The sequence below is a fragment of the Sciurus carolinensis genome, chromosome 2 (assembly GCF_902686445.1).
Source record: "Sciurus carolinensis chromosome 2, mSciCar1.2, whole genome shotgun sequence".
Classification (NCBI taxonomy): Eukaryota; Metazoa; Chordata; class Mammalia; order Rodentia; family Sciuridae; genus Sciurus; species Sciurus carolinensis.
Genome location: NC_062214.1, coordinates 166,202,927 through 166,224,243, shown reverse-complemented (window position 1 = coordinate 166,224,243; position 21,317 = coordinate 166,202,927). Strand labels below are relative to the sequence as shown.

At 36.3% G+C, this 21,317-nt stretch overlaps 1 protein-coding gene across 20 annotated transcripts in view; it reads right to left on the bottom strand.

The window, feature by feature from the left end:
* Positions 1-9,984: 9,984 nt before the first annotated feature.
* Gphn (gephyrin) overlaps positions 9,985-21,317 on the bottom strand; it is a 641,988-nt gene continuing 630,655 nt past the window's right edge. For 19 of the 20 annotated variants that reach the window (XM_047539518.1, XM_047539521.1, XM_047539528.1 and 16 more), the window contains 3 exons: positions 20,694-20,797; positions 12,055-12,151; positions 10,062-10,986 (listed from right to left, as the gene is read on the bottom strand). In XM_047539518.1, coding sequence (XP_047395474.1) covers positions 10,853-10,986; positions 12,055-12,151; positions 20,694-20,797 — 335 coding nt within the window. In that variant the 3' untranslated portion in view covers positions 10,062-10,852. Of the gene's footprint in view, positions 10,987-12,054; positions 12,152-20,693; positions 20,798-21,317 lie in introns of all 20 variants that reach the window. The other variant, XM_047539524.1, reaches the window with a different exon arrangement.

Genomic DNA, 21,317 nt, shown 5'->3' with positions numbered 1-21,317 from the left:
AATACAAATCATATCTCAATAATAACCCTGAACATTAATGGCCTAAACTCATCATCAAAAGACATAGACTGGCAGAATGGATTAAAAAGAAAGACCCAACAATATGCTGCCTGCAAGAGACTCATCTCATAGAAAAAGACATCCACAGACTAAAGGTGAAAGGATGGGAAAAAACCTACCACTCACATGGACTCAGTAAAAAAGCGGGGGTTTCCATCCTTATATCAGATAAAGTGGACTTCAAGCCAAAGTTAGTCAGAAGGGATAAAGAAGGACATTTTATACTGCTTAAGGGAACCATAAATCAGGAAGACATAACGATAGTAAATATTTATGCCCCAAACAATGGTGCATCCCTGTACATCAAACAAATCCTTCTCAATTTCAGGAATCACATAGACCACAACACAATAATTCTGGGTGACTTTAACACACCGCTGTCACCACTAGATAGATCTTCCAAACAAAATCCAACCAAAGAAACCATAGAACTCAATAACATAATCAATAACCTAGACTTAATAGACATATATAGAATATTCCATCCATCAACGAGCAGATTCACTTTCTTCTCAGCAGCACATGGAACCTTCTCGAAAATAGACCATATGTTATGCCACAAAGCAGCCCTTAGGAAATGCAAAAAATAGAGATACTGCCTTGTGTTCTATCAGATCATAATGGACTGAGAGTAGAAATCAATGACAAAATAAAAAAGGGAAATTACTCCAACACCTGGAGACTAAATAATATGCTATTGAATGAAACATGGATAACAAAAAACATCAGGGAGGAGATTAAAAATTCTTAGAGGTCGATGAGAACAACGATACAACATATCAAAATCTCTGGGACACTATGCAAGCGGTACTGAGAGGAAAATTCATTGCATGGAGTGCATTCCAGAAAAGAATGAAAACTCAACAACTAAATGACCTAACATTACAGCTCAAAGCCCTAGAAAAAGAAGAACAGAATAACAGCAAAAGTAGTAGAAGACAGGAAATAATTAAAATCAGAGCTGAAATCAATGAAATTGAAACAAAAGAAACAATTCAAAAAATTGACAAAACAAAAAGTTGGTTCTTTGAGAAAGTAAACAAAATAGACAAACCCTTAGCCACACTAACAAAGAGAAGGAGAGAGAAGACTCAAATTACTAAAATACATGATGCACAAGGAAATATCACGACAGACACCACTGAGATACAGAAAATAATGAGAAGCTACTTTGAAAATCTGTATTCCAACAAAATAGAAGCTACCGAAGACATTGACAAATTTCTAGAGACATATGCTCCTCCCAAACTGAACCAGGAGGACATACACAATTTAAAAAGATCAATATCAAGCAATGAAATAGAATAAGCCATTAAAAATCTACCATCCAAGAAAAGCCCAGGACCAGACGGATTCTCAGCCGAGTTCTACAAGACCTTCACAGAAGAACTCATTCCAATACTTCTCAAAGTATTCCAGGAAATAGAAAAGGAGGGTACCCTACCGAACTCATTCTATGAAGCTAATATCATCCTCATACCCAAACCAGGAAAAGACACATCAAGGAAAGAAAATTTTAGACCAATATCCTTATGAATATAGATGCAAAGATCCTTAACAAAATATTGGCAAACCGTATCCAAAAACATATTAAGAAAATCATGCACCACGATCAAGTGGGGTTCATCCCTGGAATGCAAGGATGGTTCAACATTCAAAAATCAATAAACATAATCCATCATGTCAATAGACTTAAGGATAAGAATCATATGTTTATTTCAATTGACGCAGAAAAAGCATTCGACAAAATACAACACCCCTTCATGCTCAAAACACTAGAAAAAATAGGGATAGTAGGAACATACCTGAACATTGTAAAGGCTATTCATGCTAAGCCTAAGGCCAACATCATTCTTTTTTTTTTTTTTTCCAACATCATTCTTAATGGAGAAAAACTGAAACCATTCCTTTTAAAAACGGGAACAAGACAGGGATGTCCTCTTTCACCACTTTTATTCAACATTGTCCTCGAAACTCTAGCCAGAGCAATTAGGCAGACTAAAGAAATTAAAGGAATACGAATAGGAAAAGAGGAACTTAAGCAGTCACTATTTGCTGATGACATGATTCTATATTTAGAGGATCCAAAAACCTCCTCCAGAAAACTTCTAGACCTCATCAATGAATTCAGCAAAATAGCAGGCTATAAAATCAACACACATAAATCTAAAGCATTTTTATACACAAGTGACAAAACAGCTGAAAGGGAAATGAGGAAAACAACTCCATTTGCAATAGCCTCAAAAAAAAAAAAATAAAATACTTGGGAATCAATCTAACCAAAGAGGTAAAAGATCTCTACAATGAAAACTATAAAACATTGAAGAAAGAAATTAGGGAAGACCTTAGAAGATGGAAAGCTCTCCCATGTTCTTGGATAGGCAGAATTAATATTGTCAAAATGGCCATACTACCAAAAGTGCTATACAGTTCAATGCAATTCCAATTAAAATCCCAATGACGTACCTTACAGAAATAGAGCAAGCAATCATGAAATTCATCTGGAAGAATAAGAAACCCAGAATAGCTAAAGCAATCCTTAGCAGGAAGAATGAAACAGGGGGTATCGCAATACCAGAACTTCAACTATACTACAAAGCAATAGTAACAAAAACAGCATGGTATTGGCACCAAAATAGACAGGTAGCATCAATGGTACAGAATAGAGGACATGGACACAAACCCAAATAAATACAATTTTCTAATACTAGACAAAGGTGCCAAAAATATGCAATGGAGAAAAGATAGCCTCTTCAACAAATGGTGCTGGGAAAACTGGAAATCCATATGCAACAGAATGAAACTAAACCCCTATCTCTCACCCTGCACAAAACTCAACTCACAATGGATCAAGGAGCTTGAAATCAGACCAGAGACCCTGCATCTAATAGAAGAAAAAGTAGGTCCAAATCTTCACCTTGTTGGCTTAGGATCAGACTTCCTTAACAGGACTCCCATAGCATAAGAAATAAAAGCAAGAATCAATATCTGGGATAGATTCAAACTAAATAGCTTTCTCTCAGCAAAGGAAACTATCGGCAATGCAAAGAGAGAGCCTACAGAGTGGGAGAATATCTTTGCCACTCATACTTCAGATAGAGCACTAATTTCCAGAATATATAAAGAACTCTACACCAAGAATACAAATAACCCAGTCAACAAATGGGCTAAGGATATGAACAGACACTTCACAGAAGAAGATCTATAAGCAATCAACAAACATATGAAAAAAATGTTCACCATGTTTAGTAATAAGAGAAATGCAAATGAAAACTACACTAAGATTCCATCTCACCCCAATTAGGATGGCGATTATGAAGAATACAAGCAACAATAGGTGTTGGAGAGTATGTGGGGAAAAAGGTACACTCATTTATTGCTGGTGGGGCTGCAAATTAGTGCAGCCACTCTGGAAAGCAGTGTGAAGATTTCTTAGAAAACTTGGAATGGACCTACCATTTGACCCAGCTATCCCACTCCTCGGCCTATACCCAAAGGACTTAAAATCAGCATACTACAGAGATACAGCCACATCAATGTTCATAGCTGCTCAATTCACAATAGCCAGACTGTGGAACCAACCTAGATGTCCTTCAATTGATGAATGGATAAAGAAACTGTGGTATATATATACAATGGAATATTACTCAGCTATAAAGAATAATAAAATTATGGCATTTGCAGGCCAATAGATGAAATTGGAGAATATCATGCTAAGTGAGATAAGCCAATCTAAAAAATCCAAAAGACAAATGATCTCACTGATAAGCGGATGATGACACGTAATGGGGGATGGGAGGGGGGCAAGAATGGAGGAAGGAGGGACTGTATAGAGGGAAAAGAGAGGTGGGAGGGGTGGGGGGAAGGAAAAAAATAACGGAATGAATCAAACATCATTACTCTATGTAAATGTATGAATATGCAAATGGTATGCTGCTACTCCATGTACAAACAGAAACAACATGTATCCCATTTGTTTACGATAAAAATAAATAAAAAAAAAAAAAAAGAAGGGTCTTCCCATGTTCTGTCTCTGGCTTCCTGGTGAGTGGCTATGCAAGATCAGTTCTGTTGATCAGTCAGAAATGAGCACCTACTATTCACTGGGAACCAAGTTAGGAGAGTCTACAAAGATGAACAGTCTCTGCCTTCAAGGAAGCTGCCATTGAGTTGGGGAGAACTTGAATAATTTGTAAACAAATTTGTAAATAAAATAATTTGTCAACAAATTATTTCAAGGTGTAGTGAGACAGAGGGGACTCAGGAGCACAGAGGAGAGGCACTCTGTTAAATCTGGGGATTTAGGGAAGGCTTCCTGGAGGAGCTACTGCCTAGCTAAATCTTGTTTGTGGTATGCTAGGCAAGTGCTCTGTCACTAGGCTTCATCCCAACCCTCAAACTGAATCTTGAAAGATTAGTGTGCAGCAAAGGCACTGAGGCATCAAATGACAAGGTTTGAGGGAGTAACTGGAGATGGTCTGGTCTTACATAAAGTTGGAGTGGAGAAAAATGAGGCTAGAGGAGGGACGGAGTGGAATGAAGAGGACTTTGAATGTTGTAAGTGGGCACTGGAACCTCATCTGCTGCCTAGTAAAAAGGTTTACATAGGGAGATTTATGTTCCAAATTGATCACTCTGATAGCAGTGAAAGGGACAGATTTGAGGAAAACAATTCTGGTGAGGCACAGAGACCCACAGTAGTGGCAGCAGAATGGGAAAGAGAGAGACAATTTAGGAACTGTTAGTAGAGTCAGAATTTGGTGACTCACTGGATGTGGAGAGTGAAAAGATGATTCAAATTTCTCATTTTGGAAACTGAGTGAATGATGGTGCCATTAACCAGGAAACGAAGTCTAGGCAGAGGATCGGGTGCGGGAGGCAGAGGGAATGAGTTACTTGTTTAGCATGGCACCTTGCATCCAATTGGTGTTTAGTAAATAATTGATTTCTTTCTTTCTTAAACCCTAGTGGCTTCCCAGTGCTCTTAGGTTATATGACATACACCATAAGTTGTGGCTGTCTATTTAATACTACACCCACAAGCCTAGACCCTGGTGAGCATGACCTGACTCCGTCCTGGCTTCGATTTCTCCAGTTGTATTTCAGACCACTTTCCCCTCCCTCATCATACTTCTGTCTCCCTCCTGATGTTGTATTCTTTAAGCTCTTCCCTCTGTCTGAAATGCTTGTCTCTCCCAACTTTGCACACATGGGACTTATTGTCATATTTTAGAACCCAGCTTAAAAGTCACCTGTTTGGAGAGCCCGTTCTCAGTCACTTGATAAGTGATGATCTCTCAGCTCCAAATCCCCTATTGCAGATTGCCATGTGGTTTTGTGGCTGGAACTTGGTAAAACTGCCTTTCTCTCTCCATCTGGCTTTCTGTTAGGTTCAACAATGGGTTGCATTAGGCTAGTGGGAGCTTGGAAGACAGTGGGAGGGGAGAAGGGACGAAGCTCCTTCCTGTTGGCCTCCTGTTTCTGTCAGTGTCACCCTGGCAACAGCAACTTGTTCTAGCTAGCATTTGCCACCCACTTTGGCACTCAGAATCAGCATCTGGCAGTGCTCTCTCCTTAGAGGGCTGATCCCTAGCTCCAAAGTGTCTGACCGCTGAGGTTTTAGATCTGATCACCTTCATCTCTCTCCCTTCTAATTCCCCAGTCCTGACTGTGGTAGGTACTTCCTGTGTTATTATCTCTGATATTCAGTGTTTCTTTTGTGCTTTTCTAGGCCTCCAACATCTATTTAATTTATTCCTATATTAAAACCTTTCTATTGAAATACTTAGCATGTGATTTTTGCCTTTTACAAAATGTATGGGCCCTGACATAACCACTGAACCTGATTTAGGCCTCCACCCAGTCACTCTCTAACACATCACTGTATTTTCTTCATAGACATTTCCTAGTCTATATTTACAATAATTTTTCCTTTCCTATCCTATAATCTATCTCCTCCTCTTGAATATCAGAAACTTAGTCTCATTTATCATTATATCCTCAGTGCCTATCATGGAACCTGGCATACTTAATTAATACTTGTTAAATAAATTGAAATATTACAAAAGACCACATGAGAAATTCTGGTAACTGCCCCATACCGCCTCTGCAAAAAAAAAAAAAAAAAGTCCAGAATTGAGCAATTTCTAAACTTTTTGATTTTAGAACAAATTATCAATAAACTATGTGACGAAGTAAATCTCTTAGAGTCAAGCATAATACTTAAAAACATGTTAGAATGCAATACATTACTTAATCTATATCCATCATTATTAGAATAACAAGATACAATTTATTTGCTCTGAATTCTGTAGTTATATAAACCCAACTTTCTGTACCTAGGAATGACTGATAATGACTTACCTTGTTAGGGTTTCATAAAGATCAAGAGGGGGTAATCAGTTAGATCTACAAAGTTCTGTTGGTTAGCAAATAATCTTAAAAATGAAAGTCATTCAAACAATCTACTTGCTGTAACATGCAACATCACTTAGTAACATTTACTTCGTAAACTGTCTGTTTATGTACTTTTTTTATTGTGTGATATGGATTGAAACAACCAAAACAGAACCATAAAACTGATTAACTTCTGTACAGTATAAGTAAGACTCTGAAAACTTCTTCTGTAGTCTTTAAGTATGAATTGCTAAGACAAAGAAGACTTGTTATTATTTCATATATGCTTAATTCTTTAAAAATTTTGGTCAAATAAATGTGAATAGACTGAATGAAATTAATGTTCACCATGCCAAGTAAAACCATTCTGTTCATCAAGTTTTACATTTCTTTTGTGTCCACTTCAAATATGTTCATATGTTTTCCAGCTCAGAAGGAAAAAATGTCCCTTTTCTTCCTCAGGTTAATTGGGCTACCAGAATTCTTAAATCCAGCACTTCTTTCCTTTTGCTGTTGTTTCTCCTTTTTCAAAAGCTACAAACATCTTCCTTCCACCTTGTCTTTGGCTCAAGTTATCATCTTGTGTCCTTCCTTTCTCAAATTTTACCTCATGCACAAATTCCAAAGAATTCATATTCATAGTTTCATTTTGCAATCTCTTTTGCTCTCAACCCACTATTGAAATTGTTACTCTTAGAGCTCACAAATGATTGCATAGTCAATAAATGTTCTTTAGGCTTCATCCTTCTTGATATTTCTTTTGCATTTGACAGTTGATTCTTTTTCCTTTTTGAGACTCTTCTCCCTGGTTTGTGGAATGCTGCACTTCCATTTCTTCTCTTCTGCAAACTGCTTTCCCCCATTCCATTGATGGCTTTTCCCTCTAACCCCAAGGTCTTTTCTCTTCTCTTGACAAAACTTTCCATGATAATCCTGTTCATCCACCGATGGATCATTTATGTGAATGATCTCCAGGGTTGTATGCAGCCAGTACCTCTTTGTGCTCTCCTAACCTGCACTTTCAAATACCAACAGGACAGGACATGGTCACTTAGTACTCCTTTGGCATCTTAAACATATGTCCAAACTCACCAACTCCTCCACATAATCCATTTTTCTAACTTTAAAAAAAATTAATAGTTTAACATTTTTCTCAGTCAAGATTGAAGACTTTGATTCAGCTCTCCTCTAATTTCCTTCCCCAAACTCAAAATCAGTCATCTACTTCCTTCCATTCTTACCTTCTGAAGCACTTTTATCTGCTCCGACCTTCCCATTCTCATCACCTCTACCCCTTAACTGCACAACCTTGATTAATGGTTCCTTCCTTCCTTCTGAGGATTGAACCCAGGGTCTTGCACATGATAGGCTAAGTCTTTATCACTGAGCTGCCTCACCAGCCCTTCTAAAATCTTTGAGACAGGGTTTCTCACTAAGTTGTGCGGGCTGAACTTGTGATCCTTTATTCTGTGTCTCAGCCTCCAGAGTAGCTGGCATTATAGACAGGAGACCTACGCCTGACTTGATCATTTAACTGGTTTCTCTCATTTCAATTTCTCCCTAGTCTAACCTGTCCTACTTGATGCTGCCAGAGACTTTCCCCTAAAAGGATAGCTCTGATCATGACACTTCCCTGATCAAGAATCTCTAACAGTTTTATCATCTCTAGAATAAATCTAGACTCCTTGATATTTAAGAACATTATAGTTTGGGCCTTAAATATGTACTTTGTCAGCCTTAAAATATTTCAACTTTCTGTTTCTATAGCCTAATGTTCAAGAGTATGGGCTTTGGAGTCAGAGTGCTTAATTTGAATCCTTGGTCCTCTCCTATGCTGTGAGACCAGGGACAAGTTTCTTAATCTTTTGGTGCCTCAGTTTCCTCATCTGTAATATGGGAATAAGAACCTGTGGGGTATTGTGAAAATTAAACATGAAATAAGGGCTTATAATGGTGCCTGGTATCTAATAAGTTCCATATAATGTATTTATATATATTTACATATGGCAGAAACTTTTCTAAGGATTTAGGATATCAATGAACAAAATAAACAAAAATCCTTGCCTTTGTGGCATTTACCTTTTATCATAAAATAATAATTATCATGGTCCTTAATTCTCTGTTTTTGGAATATCCTTTCTGCACCATCGTTTTCAAAATTTTATCCTTCCTTCAAGACTCAATATAATGCCATTTTACACCTTGAAATTTTACCCTAGAGGAGGTTCTCATTTGAATTCCTCCAACCCTTTCAGTCTGTAATATAGCAACTATCACTTTCTACACACTATCATATAGTATCAGATACTGAATATATACAATATTATTGTTATTTGCACATATTTTTGTTATCTCCCCTGATAGAATGCAGTATCAGCTGTTCTGTCCTATTCATTTCTATAAATAGTAGCTTAACATACTTTATACCCAAGCATATAGTAGATTCTTAATAAATAGTTTGTAAGTGAATATAAGTAAAGAACTCTGCACTTGCTTTAATTTGACTTCTATTAACTAATCTTTTCCTCAATTGTACATACAAAAGAAAATTTAAGGGGCTGGAGAGGTAGCTCAGTGGAGGCTTGTGTATGAAACATCATGGTTTGATCCCTACCACAAAAAATATAAATACATAAATAAAAAGAAAAAGAAAGAAAGAAGATCTGGGGTTGTAGCCGAGTGGTACAGCACTTGCCTAGCACGTGTGAGGCACTGGGTTCAATTTTCAGTATTGCATATAAATAAATAAAATAAAAGTTCATCAACAACTATACATATTTTATATATATATATATAAACTTATATATATATAAGGAAACTTAAAAATAGAAAAATTTGTTTTCCACTCTGGAAATAATGAGTATTAGTATCCATTAGTATCATCTACAACTTGCCTTTATCACTGTCATTTGGTGCCTTTTTTGCCAGCTTTTATAGTTTGCTTTACTAAGTGTACTCTATAACATATACATCTCCGTTACCACCATTTGAAAAGTACCCCTAAGTTTTTATTAAAGGAATCATTATGGATAGAGTCTATTTTATTTATTGTATTTTTTTTAATGGTTAGCACAGATTTTCCCTACTTCTTACTTCCTTTCAAACATGATTTGAAAAATTTCCATGCACTTACCTAAAATTTTTTGGTTCATTACTTATTTTCCCCTTCCTTTCAAAGAACTATAAATATTTGAAATTTGCTTTTATGGCATCTAAAGTAAGATATTTTTTCTAAATCATCAAGTATCTTTCCTCTATAGTGCTTACTATTTGTCAACTATAACCAGCAAGGCTGCACTAACTGGAGGTTCTTTTATTTTCTAATCTATATTTTCACAATGCTATAGATCATGATGCTATTTTTTCCAAATACTACAGTAAGACATAGAGTTTTATTATCCACATTTTAATTTTCCCTCATGCCACTGAACCTTGGTAGTCCACTTTACTATTCCTTTTATCCCACTACAACCCCATCAGAATGGTATAGCAATCATTTTTTTTTAATAAAAAGGCCAACACAATCAATTTTTAAATAATGATCAAGGATTTTTTTTTTATTCATTAAGTTTCAGTATCATTACAGAAAATGTTATGGTACAGAGTTGTTTAACATTATTTTGTCTTTGCTCTTGATTTCCACGTGAATGCTGGTAACACTAATATCTGTACAAGATCAGTCTTTGATTTTTTTTTTTTGTTCTGTACAATTTTAAATGTATTGGTTAAAAAGGCTGTCAGCACTTAAGGAAGCATTTTTCCCCCAGTTTGTTTGTTCAAATAAAAGGTATCCAGTTACTGCCCAAGAGTACTGTGCCAGGAGGCTACTAGGGTAAGAATCTTCCCCGATGCTCTGCAGAGGATGGTTCTTGAGGCAGGGCAAGGCCTCCACCCAGTCACTCTTCTTTTGGCACAGTGCACATAAACACGAGATACATGATAAAGAACAAGCAAAAGCTCTCTGTAAAGCAGTTATGAAGCATACTAAGAAGGGAAATCCAAGTGTTGTCTACGCTAGTATAAATAAGCAGACAGCCTTGATTTAAGAGCATAAGTAGTTGTATTTTAAAGATGAGAAAAACACAAGTTCTGCAGGCACCTACTGCTGTCTACTAAAAGCTATCGCTATCAGACCTAGCATTGAACACACAAAGCGATTTGCAAGAAAGGAAAAATTTGCTTTGATATTATCAGAATAGAATTGTCTGTTAAGATTTATTCTTAGGTGTTTTTTTTCTTTAAAAGGTATTTAAATTCATTTGAAATATAGTTCAAGATGTTGACTATACAGATCAACTTTTATCCAAATCAGAAAAACTAGCTGTGCCATTGCATATTACAGGATACAGTCAATGATATGTGGACATGCATCAAAGCTTTCTCCTGATGGTGACCATCATAGCCGTCCAATGACCATGACATCCACCACCTCGCCCTTGTGGAGCTCCACGTACTGCTCTGTCTTTGGAGGTAGCATCAACAATCCATTGGCACTGCGCATGCTCATCAGACGGCTGCTCATCTGATTACCTGGAATGAAATACTCTCATTACAGCAACATAGGAATCATGGTATATATACTTGAAGCCCTTGCAGACCTTTTTTTTCTTTAAAACTGACAAACTGAAATGTAGGGTCACAAGAGGGAGAGAGATGATCAGACTTCCTAGTACCTTTTTCAGTTGGCCATATATTACATCCTACTCCTTCTCTCTAGAACTTCAAAAACAGACATGCGAAATTCCTGTTTAAAAGAATGAAAACCAGGATTTTATAGCATTATGCAAAATGCCACAGATTTTTCCCAATTCAAGTCATAATGCTATGTGTATCTGAAAAGAAGTCTTTTAAAAACCTACTAAAATAATAAGGATAATAACAGTAGCAGCTATCATTTCTTTATTAAATGCCAGACAAGGTACTAGGCATTTTACTTAACTATCTTATTTGACTTTCACAAGATTCATAACCAGCTTAGGGTCCTGCTAACTGGCCAATGAGAAAGCAGCTTTCTCCGATGGCGAAGTCCATGTGCTTTGCTGATGTTGACACTTGATAAGACCTTTGTTTAAAGGGTAATACAATTTTTGTGGCATTGCATCAAAGTTAGGCAAAATATGTCCAGAGAATTTGGGGATAAATGTTTAAAGTCTAGGGCAGGTAACTAAAAAACTCTGAATTATCAGTCCTGATTCTATGCGTAAAATTTACCAAGAATGTCTAGGACATAGTAGAATCTACAGAGATCGCATTATAAATTTGGCTTGCATATCACACTTAAGGATGCCCTCCTTTTCCTACAACCAAAATTATGCTCAGAATGTTGCTTGAACTAATGGAATGGAATCTTCTATAATTCTAGATTTGTATTTCCAGTGTTTAGAAAATATGGCTCAATGAAACAACTAAATTTTTATTAATTTTTAATTCTTGTCCTGTTATGCTATACTGTTTAGGAATGATTTAACTTATCTAACCTTTTGAAAAGAAAAAATGCATACTAATTTTAAAATCAGGTATAGCCAATGAAGATTTTATATAAATTTGTGTTTTAACAGAATGAAGGTACAGGGGTACCTGCAGATCTGAATGACTAACCTGTACTCTGTGCCCAAGGCAGTGGTTCTTGGTGATGCCAAGTCAATATACAACGATGATATTCTGGGCGAGGATCCAGTTTTACATCACATGATAACTACAGATTAAAAAGAAAAAGGAAGCAAACTTGGTCACCTCATCATTTCTCAAAACTACAGGGTGGTGGAGGTTTTACAAAGAATACAATGGGAATGGAAGACAACATTGGCATTCTGCTATTTCTGTCACTTCCACTTCATGTTTTTAGTAATGGGAAGTCCAGGGGTTGAGTTGTTCTGATGGAAAGAAAAGACTAAGAAACCAGTTTTATGGCAAGAAGGAGAGATGAAAAAGATAAGGTCTAATTCTGTAGTGGTTTCATGAGTTGTGAGGACAGAGACCCCTTCCTATGAATTGAGAAACAGAAGTAGTTATAGTGACAATAAAGGAGGTAGACCTAAACAAACAAATTCAGTATCTATTCATCCATCCACCCACCCATCCATCCATCCATCCATCTATCCATCCATCCATCCATCCATCCATCCATCTATCCAGTAAATATTTACTGAGGACTCACTATGCACTAGGTACTATTCAGCTACTCCAATTCCAAAGTTGAAATATACAACTATTTTCAACATAAAAGGGATAGGTCCTTTCCTTTTTCTCACTCTTTCACTTCATTGTTTGCACTTATATTACTGATAGGGTAAACTGTCATTATTCTTAAGTCATCTTATGCTTCTTTCAGTCTGTGTGTTCTATAACACTAAACTACAAGAGCTACTCATGTGGATTTTTTTTTTTTTTTTTTTTTTTTTTTTTTTTTTTTTTTTTTTTTTTTTTGTAGTGGTGGGTATCAAACTCTGGGTTCACTGATACTAGGCAAGTACTCTACCAGTGCACTATGTCTCTGGCCTTCACATAGCTATTTTATTTGCTAGTGTTTCAGAAAGTATTCCCCCCCCCATACTAGTAATAGCACTATTTGGTTCATGGTGATACTGTGGAATGGACACTGGACTAGAATGATAGCAGATATTTAGTATCTAGGTTCTTTGAGCTCATCTGCTAACTGGTCTTCTGCATTAGCATGCTATTTTGCTTTCCTATACCTGATTGTTCAACTTCAGATGCAATTGTACTACATAATGGTTAAACCATCTCAAGCTTTATGATCCTACTTTAAAAAAAACTTGTTATTTTTCAGTCTTACTCTAAACATGAAAATTTATTTTTAGAGGGAGATGTTTATGTAAATTTAAGAAACAAAAATCTAATGTATCAAATTAAAGTGAATGAAAAAAATTTGTTTTATAGTCTCTTTACAAACAGCTGTTTCTAGCTGGGCATGATGGCACGTGTCTATAAACCCAGTTGCTCAGGAGGTTGAAGCAGGAGGATTCTAAGTTTGAGGCCAACTTGGTCAACTTTGGGAGACCCTGTCTCAAAATAAAAACTAAAAAGGGCTGGGGATGTAGTTCAGTGGTAGAATGCCCCTGGCTTCATTTCCCAGTACTGAAAAACAAAAACAAAGACACATAAACAGTTGTTCCTATTGTAGTCAGAAATGAAACTGATTAGTTTTTTTTTAAGGGGGGGTACTTTACTGAAATGCAGAATAGTTTATTAACCAATATATATTTTTTATATTCACACTGTTCTGGTCTATTACACTGCTTAGTTTAAGAAAGCACTTTTTTACCATGAGTTTAAATGCTTTAAAGAATGATGAACCCCTTGGTAAACATAGACACAGTTTTTGGTGCTCACTCCACAATATTACCATGAACCAAATAGTGCTATTGATAGGGAAGAAATGAAAACCTTGCTGAAACACTAGTGAATAAAATAGCCAAGTGAAGGCTGGGGTGTATTGCAGTGGTAGAACACTTGCCTAGTACCCATGAGGACTGTTAAAAATGGTTGATATCCCCCTTCTAGTGACTTTCTTTATTCATTAAAAAGTGGGTAGAAGGCTGGATGTGGTGGTGCACTCCTGTAATTCCAGAGGCTCGGGAGGTTGAGGCAGGAGCTTTGCAAATTTGAGGTCAGTCGCAGCAACTTAGTGAGGCCCTAAGCAACTTAGTGAGCCTCTGTCTTAAAAAAACAAACAAACAAAAGGTTGGGGATAGAGTTTAGTGGTAAAGTGCCACTGGGTTTAATCCCTACTACCCTTCATCTCCCATAACCCCCCCAAAAAAAGTGGGCAGAAGGATGTGAACTAAGAGTGTTTCCTCTGTTTTTTTTTTTTTTTTTCATATGTGCTTGGCACACAGTAGTTATTTCTCTTAAATTATTATTTAAGAGAAAAAAATTATACTATTTGCTGTAGTATTATGTGGTATGGCCTACATGTAAACATCTAAGGGAAAGAATTAGTTAAAAAAAAGTCTATGGAATGAGAAGACTAGTCATAGACTGAGAGAAAAATTTTGCATAACACCTGATAAAAGATTGTTATCCAAAATAAACAAAGAACCCTTGAAACACAGTTATAAGAAAATGAATAATCCAATTTCAAAAATGGGCAAAAGATCTGAGTAGACACTTCACCAAAGAAGATGTACAGATGGGAAGTAAGCATATGAAAGGATGTTCAACTTAATATGTCATTATGAAATTGCACATTAAAACAACATACATTAACATATATATATCTTATCATAGTGGCCAAAATCTAAACCACTTACAACATCATATCCTGATAAGGATGTGAAGCAACAGGGACTCTCATTCACTGCTCATGGAAATGCAAAATGGTATAGCCACTTTGGAAAACTGGCAGTTTCTTATAAAATGAACATACCCTTCTCATACAACTCAATAACCACACTCATTGGTATTTACCCAAATGAAGTGAAAAACTTATGTCTACACAAAAGTTTGCACACGAAGGCTTCATTCAAAGTTGCCAAAGCTTGGAAGTAACCAATGTGTCCTTCAGTAGGTGAATGGATAAACTGTGTACATGCAAATGATGATACATTCATTATTCAGTACTGAGAGAAAATAAGCTACTAAGCCATGAAAAGACGTGGAGGAAACTTAAATGCACATTACTAAGTCAAGTCAATCTGAAAAGGTGACATATTACATGATTCCTGGAAAAGGCAAAGCTATGGAACAAATAAAATAATCAATGGTTGACAGGAGTTGAGAGAGGAAGGATGAGTGAGCAGAGCATGCAGGACCTGTAGGACAGTGAAACTAGTCTGTATATCATAATGACAGGTAACATGTCATTATACATTTATCAAAACCTATAGTATATACAACAGCAAGAATGAACATGAATGTAAACTGTGGACTCAGGGTGATCACCGTATGTCAATGCAGATTCATCAATTCTAGCAAACGTACCACTCTGGTGCCAGATGTTGATAGTGGGAAAACCTTTTTGTTTTTTCACTCAATTCTGCTAAGAACCTAAAAGTGCTCTAAAAATAAAATTTATTAATTAACAAAAGGGAGAATATTCTGTTTTTCCTATTTGAGAAGTGACCTCAAAGTGTCTTTGAGAAAAGCTTCATAGGGGATGTGATGACTGAGTTTTGAAAGTATGAAATTTACCAAGCTAAGAAAGGAATGATGGTAGTCAAGAGAACTTACTTACTCATAGGTATAGGCAGGGAACCTAATGTTCTTTATGGAAGTTGTAAATACCTTGTTATGGTCAGAGTGAAGATGGGAAGCAGATGAAGCATGAGAAGAAAACCTGGGCTTTCATATGGAGGTCCTCCTATGCCCTTTAGAGGAGTCTGGATTTAACCCTGGTATCATGGCAAGCACTGATAGATTTTAATTGGAGATATATTTTAATTACAGTTAGACAAAAAAGGGATTTAAAAGTAGTTAAGATTAGAAACCACTAAATATGTCCAAAGTTATAATATTAGTAAATGTTAGACAATCATTCAAACCCAGGTTTATCTGGCTGTGAAACTCAGGGGATGTGCACGGGAGACAGGTTTGAGGAGAATGGTGAAGATCTGGAAGATTGCAATAGGGAATGGAAGAAGTTGATCCATAGGATATAATAGGATATGTAAGGTGAATTTTGGCTTCTGCTGCTAAATTTGTAAACTGGAAGTGGTAATTCAAACAGCTGTATACTCTAAGGGCTTAGTGGACTGGAAGTAAAAATAAGACAAAGAAGAGAAAATTGAACCAAGTTTATGGATTTTTAGAGTGAGTTATAGTAGAAGGAAGAAGAAGAAAAAAAAAGTTGAGAATTTTAGAAAATATTGTGTGGGGTGTTATATCACACACCCCAGGATTTGGGCTGGAGGAAGGGGATTTACACACTGAGGGAAGAGGGTAGGAGTTATAGGAGTGAATATTTATGCTAGATTTTCCATCTACTGATAAGTAGTTTGCTATTATTACTAAATGGTAGTATTGAGATGGAGCCATTCAGAACATTAAAAGGATAAACATGTGAGTTGCTGAAGTAGAAATAAAGGTATATGGAATAATGGAGGTAAAGCGCCTGATGATCAGAGATAAGGTAGACAGGAAGATGTAAGCAACTTCCAGAGATCTGAAGGTCTGTGAGAATGGTGTCTGGAAAGTTTGATGGTAATGATGAGGAGCTGAATGCCCCAGGGATTCAGGGGAACAGGTTGGGACTAAGAGCTGCACAGTGTAGAGGAGAGTGTTTGTGAGAAAACAGGTGTCCAAAGTCGGGTAGAAGCCCAGGATGATACACTGTGGCACTGAGTGTTGCTGGAAGCCTCACCTCAGCTGGGATCTGGTTAAAGGTCCCAAAGAGTGGATAAAAGAGCCTTATCACAATAACTTTTTGGATGAATGCTATATAAGTTATGAGGTCTATTTCCATTATTCTATAAGAGAGGGCTTTGAGCATCTTTACTTTGTAAATCATCTATCTAAAATTTGTCAGGAAGCTTCAGAATCTTTGCATTTGCTGGTAGGGATCAGTTTCAAGTTCCTGTTTTCAAAATTTCTAAAGCCTAGTTGTATTTCTCATTTCCTAATAAGTTAAAGTCAATGTGTATTTTTTCTAAGTAATGGGTAGTTCTGTTATTTTATTTTATTTATTTAAAAAAATTTTAGATGACAATAGGCCTTTATTATTTATTTATTTATATGTGGTGCTGGGAATCAAACCCAGTGCCTTACACATGCTAGGCAAGTGCTCTGCCACTGAGCCACAACTCCACTCCAGTTCTGTTATTTTAAATATCTATTTTTTTAAATCCACAGGCCATAATATTCTCATGTAACAGGTGTTTTATAATATATTTTAATGATCAATCACTGATCCTATCACTATAAACAACCATATTTCCCTCTACAAATGCAAACACCTCAGCAGTTTTCAAAGAATAGGAACATTTTGTTGAAATGCTCTGTATTTCACTGCTAATGACATCACTCAGAAAGCCATCATCCAGTTCTTATAGTGTGCAGTTCAGTAATGTTCAAGTGAAATGAAAAGTGGACAAATTATAAGTCTGGTGGAGATCCAACATGCTTACATTCTCCCGGACTGACTGACTCCATGGGAGATGAAGGTATTTTCCCTGTTTTTATTTTATTCATTGCCTGAGGTGTTAATACTAATGGAAACTACCTCAAGTATGTTTTAGAAGAAAAAAAGTTGAGAACAAGGGCAGTATAGGGTACTTTGTTGGGATATTAAGGATGTTTGTGTGGAAACATTGGGTCAATAATTGTATTTGATAAATTGGTAGGATTCTCTCATGGAGTGAAAATCAGAAGTATTTCAGTTCCAACCATAAGGGGAATATTTATTCTAAGCTGATACTCTTCTGAATGTTTTGATATAAAAGGATAACATTTTCTGGGCTGACATTTTGAAAATAATGCAGTGAATTAGTCAGTTTTTTGTTCTGTGACCAAAACACCTGACAAGAACAGCTTAGAGAAGGAAAAGTTTACTTTGACTTCAGAAGTTTAGTCTATGGTCAGCAGGCTCCATTGCTTTGGACATGAGGTGAAGCAAAACACCATCATAGAGGAGTCTGGCAGAGAAAAGCTGCTACACTTGTGGCAATCAGGAAGCAGAGACCAAGCAAGGTCAAGGGACAAAATATAAACCCCAAAAGAATGCCCCCAGTGACCTACTTTCTCTAGTCATATCCACTTGCCTACAGTTACTACCCAGTTAGTTCATTGAAATTATTAATCCATTAAATGGAAAAAATTCATTGATCAGGTTACAGCTTTCATAATCTAATCAATTACATCTGAACATTCCTGTATTAATGCAGAAGCTTTTGGGGGGCACCTCATATCTGAACTATAACATGCAGCACTGCCCTACTCATAGGATGGTGACAGAAAGTATAGCAGTATGTGACAAAAACCAGCATTAATATTCACCCTACTTCCCCAAGGTAGTAAGACAAAGCAGTAAATGTCTGTGGCATCTATTTTGGAGTGCAGTGTTAAGTGGTGTCTGTAAGCTGCATTTCTTTTCTTTCTTTCTTTCTTTTTTTTGGGTACCAAGATTGAACCCAGAGGTGCTTAACCACTGAGCCACATCTCAGTCCTTTTTTATACTTGATTTAAAGACAGGTTTTTGCTGAGTTGCTTAGAGCCTCCCTAAGTTGCCGAGGCTGACTGAACTTGTGATCCTCCTGCCTTGGCCTCTTGAGCGGCTGAGATTATAGGAATGCTCCACAGTGCCTGGCTCTAAATTGTATCTTGCGTTGGAAAAGAGAGAGAGAGTGATTTATTATGCTTCAAAGAAGTGAATAGTTTATGTACTAAAGTGGCAGTCACGTTAGTGAAGATATGGAAGATATGATTTTGTATTACCAAAAAAAAAAAAAAAAAAAAAAAAAAAGGACAAATAGCCAAGTATACCAATGACCCATGCTGGCAGTTCCAGTGATGCTGCCATGGAAGAAAGGCAGCTAATTCTTGGACCAGTTCTCAGTTCCCTGAATTGACAGGAAATGTGCAGAAGCACATGAACAATATACCAAGCATCAGTTTGATTAGAGAACACAAACTCATCATTACTGTCAGAATGAATGGCTGCCATATGTAGGCTTTAAGGAAGAGATGGTGGAGATTAAAATGAGAAATAATTGAAAGGATTAAAAAGAGTTTTGCAGAGTCAGAGAAAAGTCATCTTAAGCTGTTTTTCTTCTCTCTTTCTTATAACAATGTGGATATTTCTTGTTTCCTTAGTGTTGCAAATATGAAAATAGTGAATTCATTATTACCAGTTTGAATGTCTAAATCTAAGCTTTAGGATTTTGACCTTCTGACTTGATTGGAATACTTTTTGTTCAATGCTGGCTTTTTTTCTTCTTCAATTTAATTTCAAATGAGACCAAAACTTCACATGATTATAAAAAAATCTAGCTGATTTTTTAATGAAATTTTAAGGAAAGGAGATTTCTCCATGCATTTGCCCACAAACTCTCAGTATTTAGAAAGTCAATTATAAGAATATCTAAATCCTAAATTTGCTTAATGGTTTGTCCTATGCATTATTATAGTAATCTTTTATTAATTTTTCTTCTTCCTCTTAAATACTTGTTCTTTCTGTCAACTAATCATAACATTCTGTCATATCTGAAGTTATTTCAGAATTTTTGTTTTGTACTGGAGATTTAATCAAGAGCAGTTTACCACTGAGTCACATCCCAAGCCCCTTTTTTAAAAAAAATTAATTTTGAGGCAGGGTCTCGCTGAGTTGCTTAGGGCCTCACTGAATTGCTAAGGCTGCCTTGAACTTGCAATCCTCCTGGCTTAGCATCCCAAGCTGCTAGGATTACAGGTGTGCACCACCATACCCAGTTTTTCAGAACTCCTGAAAAGTAATGTTTGGGTACTGTAGTTTGTATTGCCAAGAGAGATGTTCACCAGTAATACAGAAAATATATAATTAGTTGAGTAATAAGTTAAATTGAGTAATGTTGTTGGAGAAGAGGACTCTAATTTCCAAGAGATTTTTACTATGCTTCCTCAGCCTTACTAGTCCTTTTGTAAACAATATAAATCACCTTTTCCTCCTGAAGCACCAAGGTTGGGTCTCTTTTTAGTTCTTTGATCTTTTTTTTTATTTTAAAAAATTAAAAAAAAAATTTTTAGTGGTAGATGGACAAAATACCTTTATTTTGTTTATTTATTTTTATGTGGTGCTGAGAATTGAACCCAGTGCCTCACATGTGCTAGGCAAGCACTCTACCACTGAGCTATAAACCCAGGCCCTCTTTGTTTTTTTCTGAATTGTTTGAAATTCCTCAATGACATTACTGAAAAAGTATATTAACTGCCTTTCTGTGTCAGTTTACATTAGAAAAAGAGAATTTTTTTCCCTAATTCCATACAGGTCTAGTGTGAAGGTTGTGTCAGCTACATTGTCTTGATTGCTTTGTTTTTAAGTATCCATTCAAAAGTTTTAAGTCTTTCTCTCTGGACTCCTTTAGGGACTTCCAGCTATAGCAAGTAATTCACTTCAAAAGTCATGTGGGAGGGGAATAAATGCAACCCTTTCTTCTCCATTTTCTAACATGAAGGGGTGAACATTACCACATTTGCCAACAAGATTACTATTAAATCCTAGATGCTTATTCTGAGCAGTTAGAGAACCCTATTCTTAACTGTTTGTCAGGCGTCCACATGAGTTTCTGGTCATTAGAAAACATTACCCTGGCTTTGATGATGGTTGGCCGAGGATCCAAGATGCCTTGCATCTTTCTCAGTGCAGGCACAACAAAGAGATTACAGGTGACCACGGCTGATACAGGATTCCCTGAAAGTCAACCAAACAGTTATTTATAGCACCTCACAAAATTTTACCCAATAATTGCATCTTATATCTTATATTTTTAGTCATCACTGAATATGACAAGTGACTAAACATTAGTCTTCCTCTTCTGAAACACCTGGAAACCAACAGGATGACCAAATACAGGTATAGTCAACCAAATACCATACAGGGGATAAGCATTTGGGACTTCCAGTAAAATGTATAATTCTGATACCCAGAAGCTCTTTGACCCTACTTATTTCTTGTTTCTTGAGACCCATGAGTTGAAAGTCATTACTACATTACTAACCTTGATAATTCTTTTTTTTTTTTTGGGTGCTGTGAATTGAACCCAGGGCTTTGTGTATGTGAAACACATAGTCTACTATTGCCAGCAGCCCCTTAATCTTGTTAAGTTTTAAAGCAGTTAAAGGTTTATCTTCTTGCTATTTTTTAAAGATTTAAGAATTACTGTAGTAATTTTATAGTGTTTTATAAAGATGATTAACATGAAAAATTACTG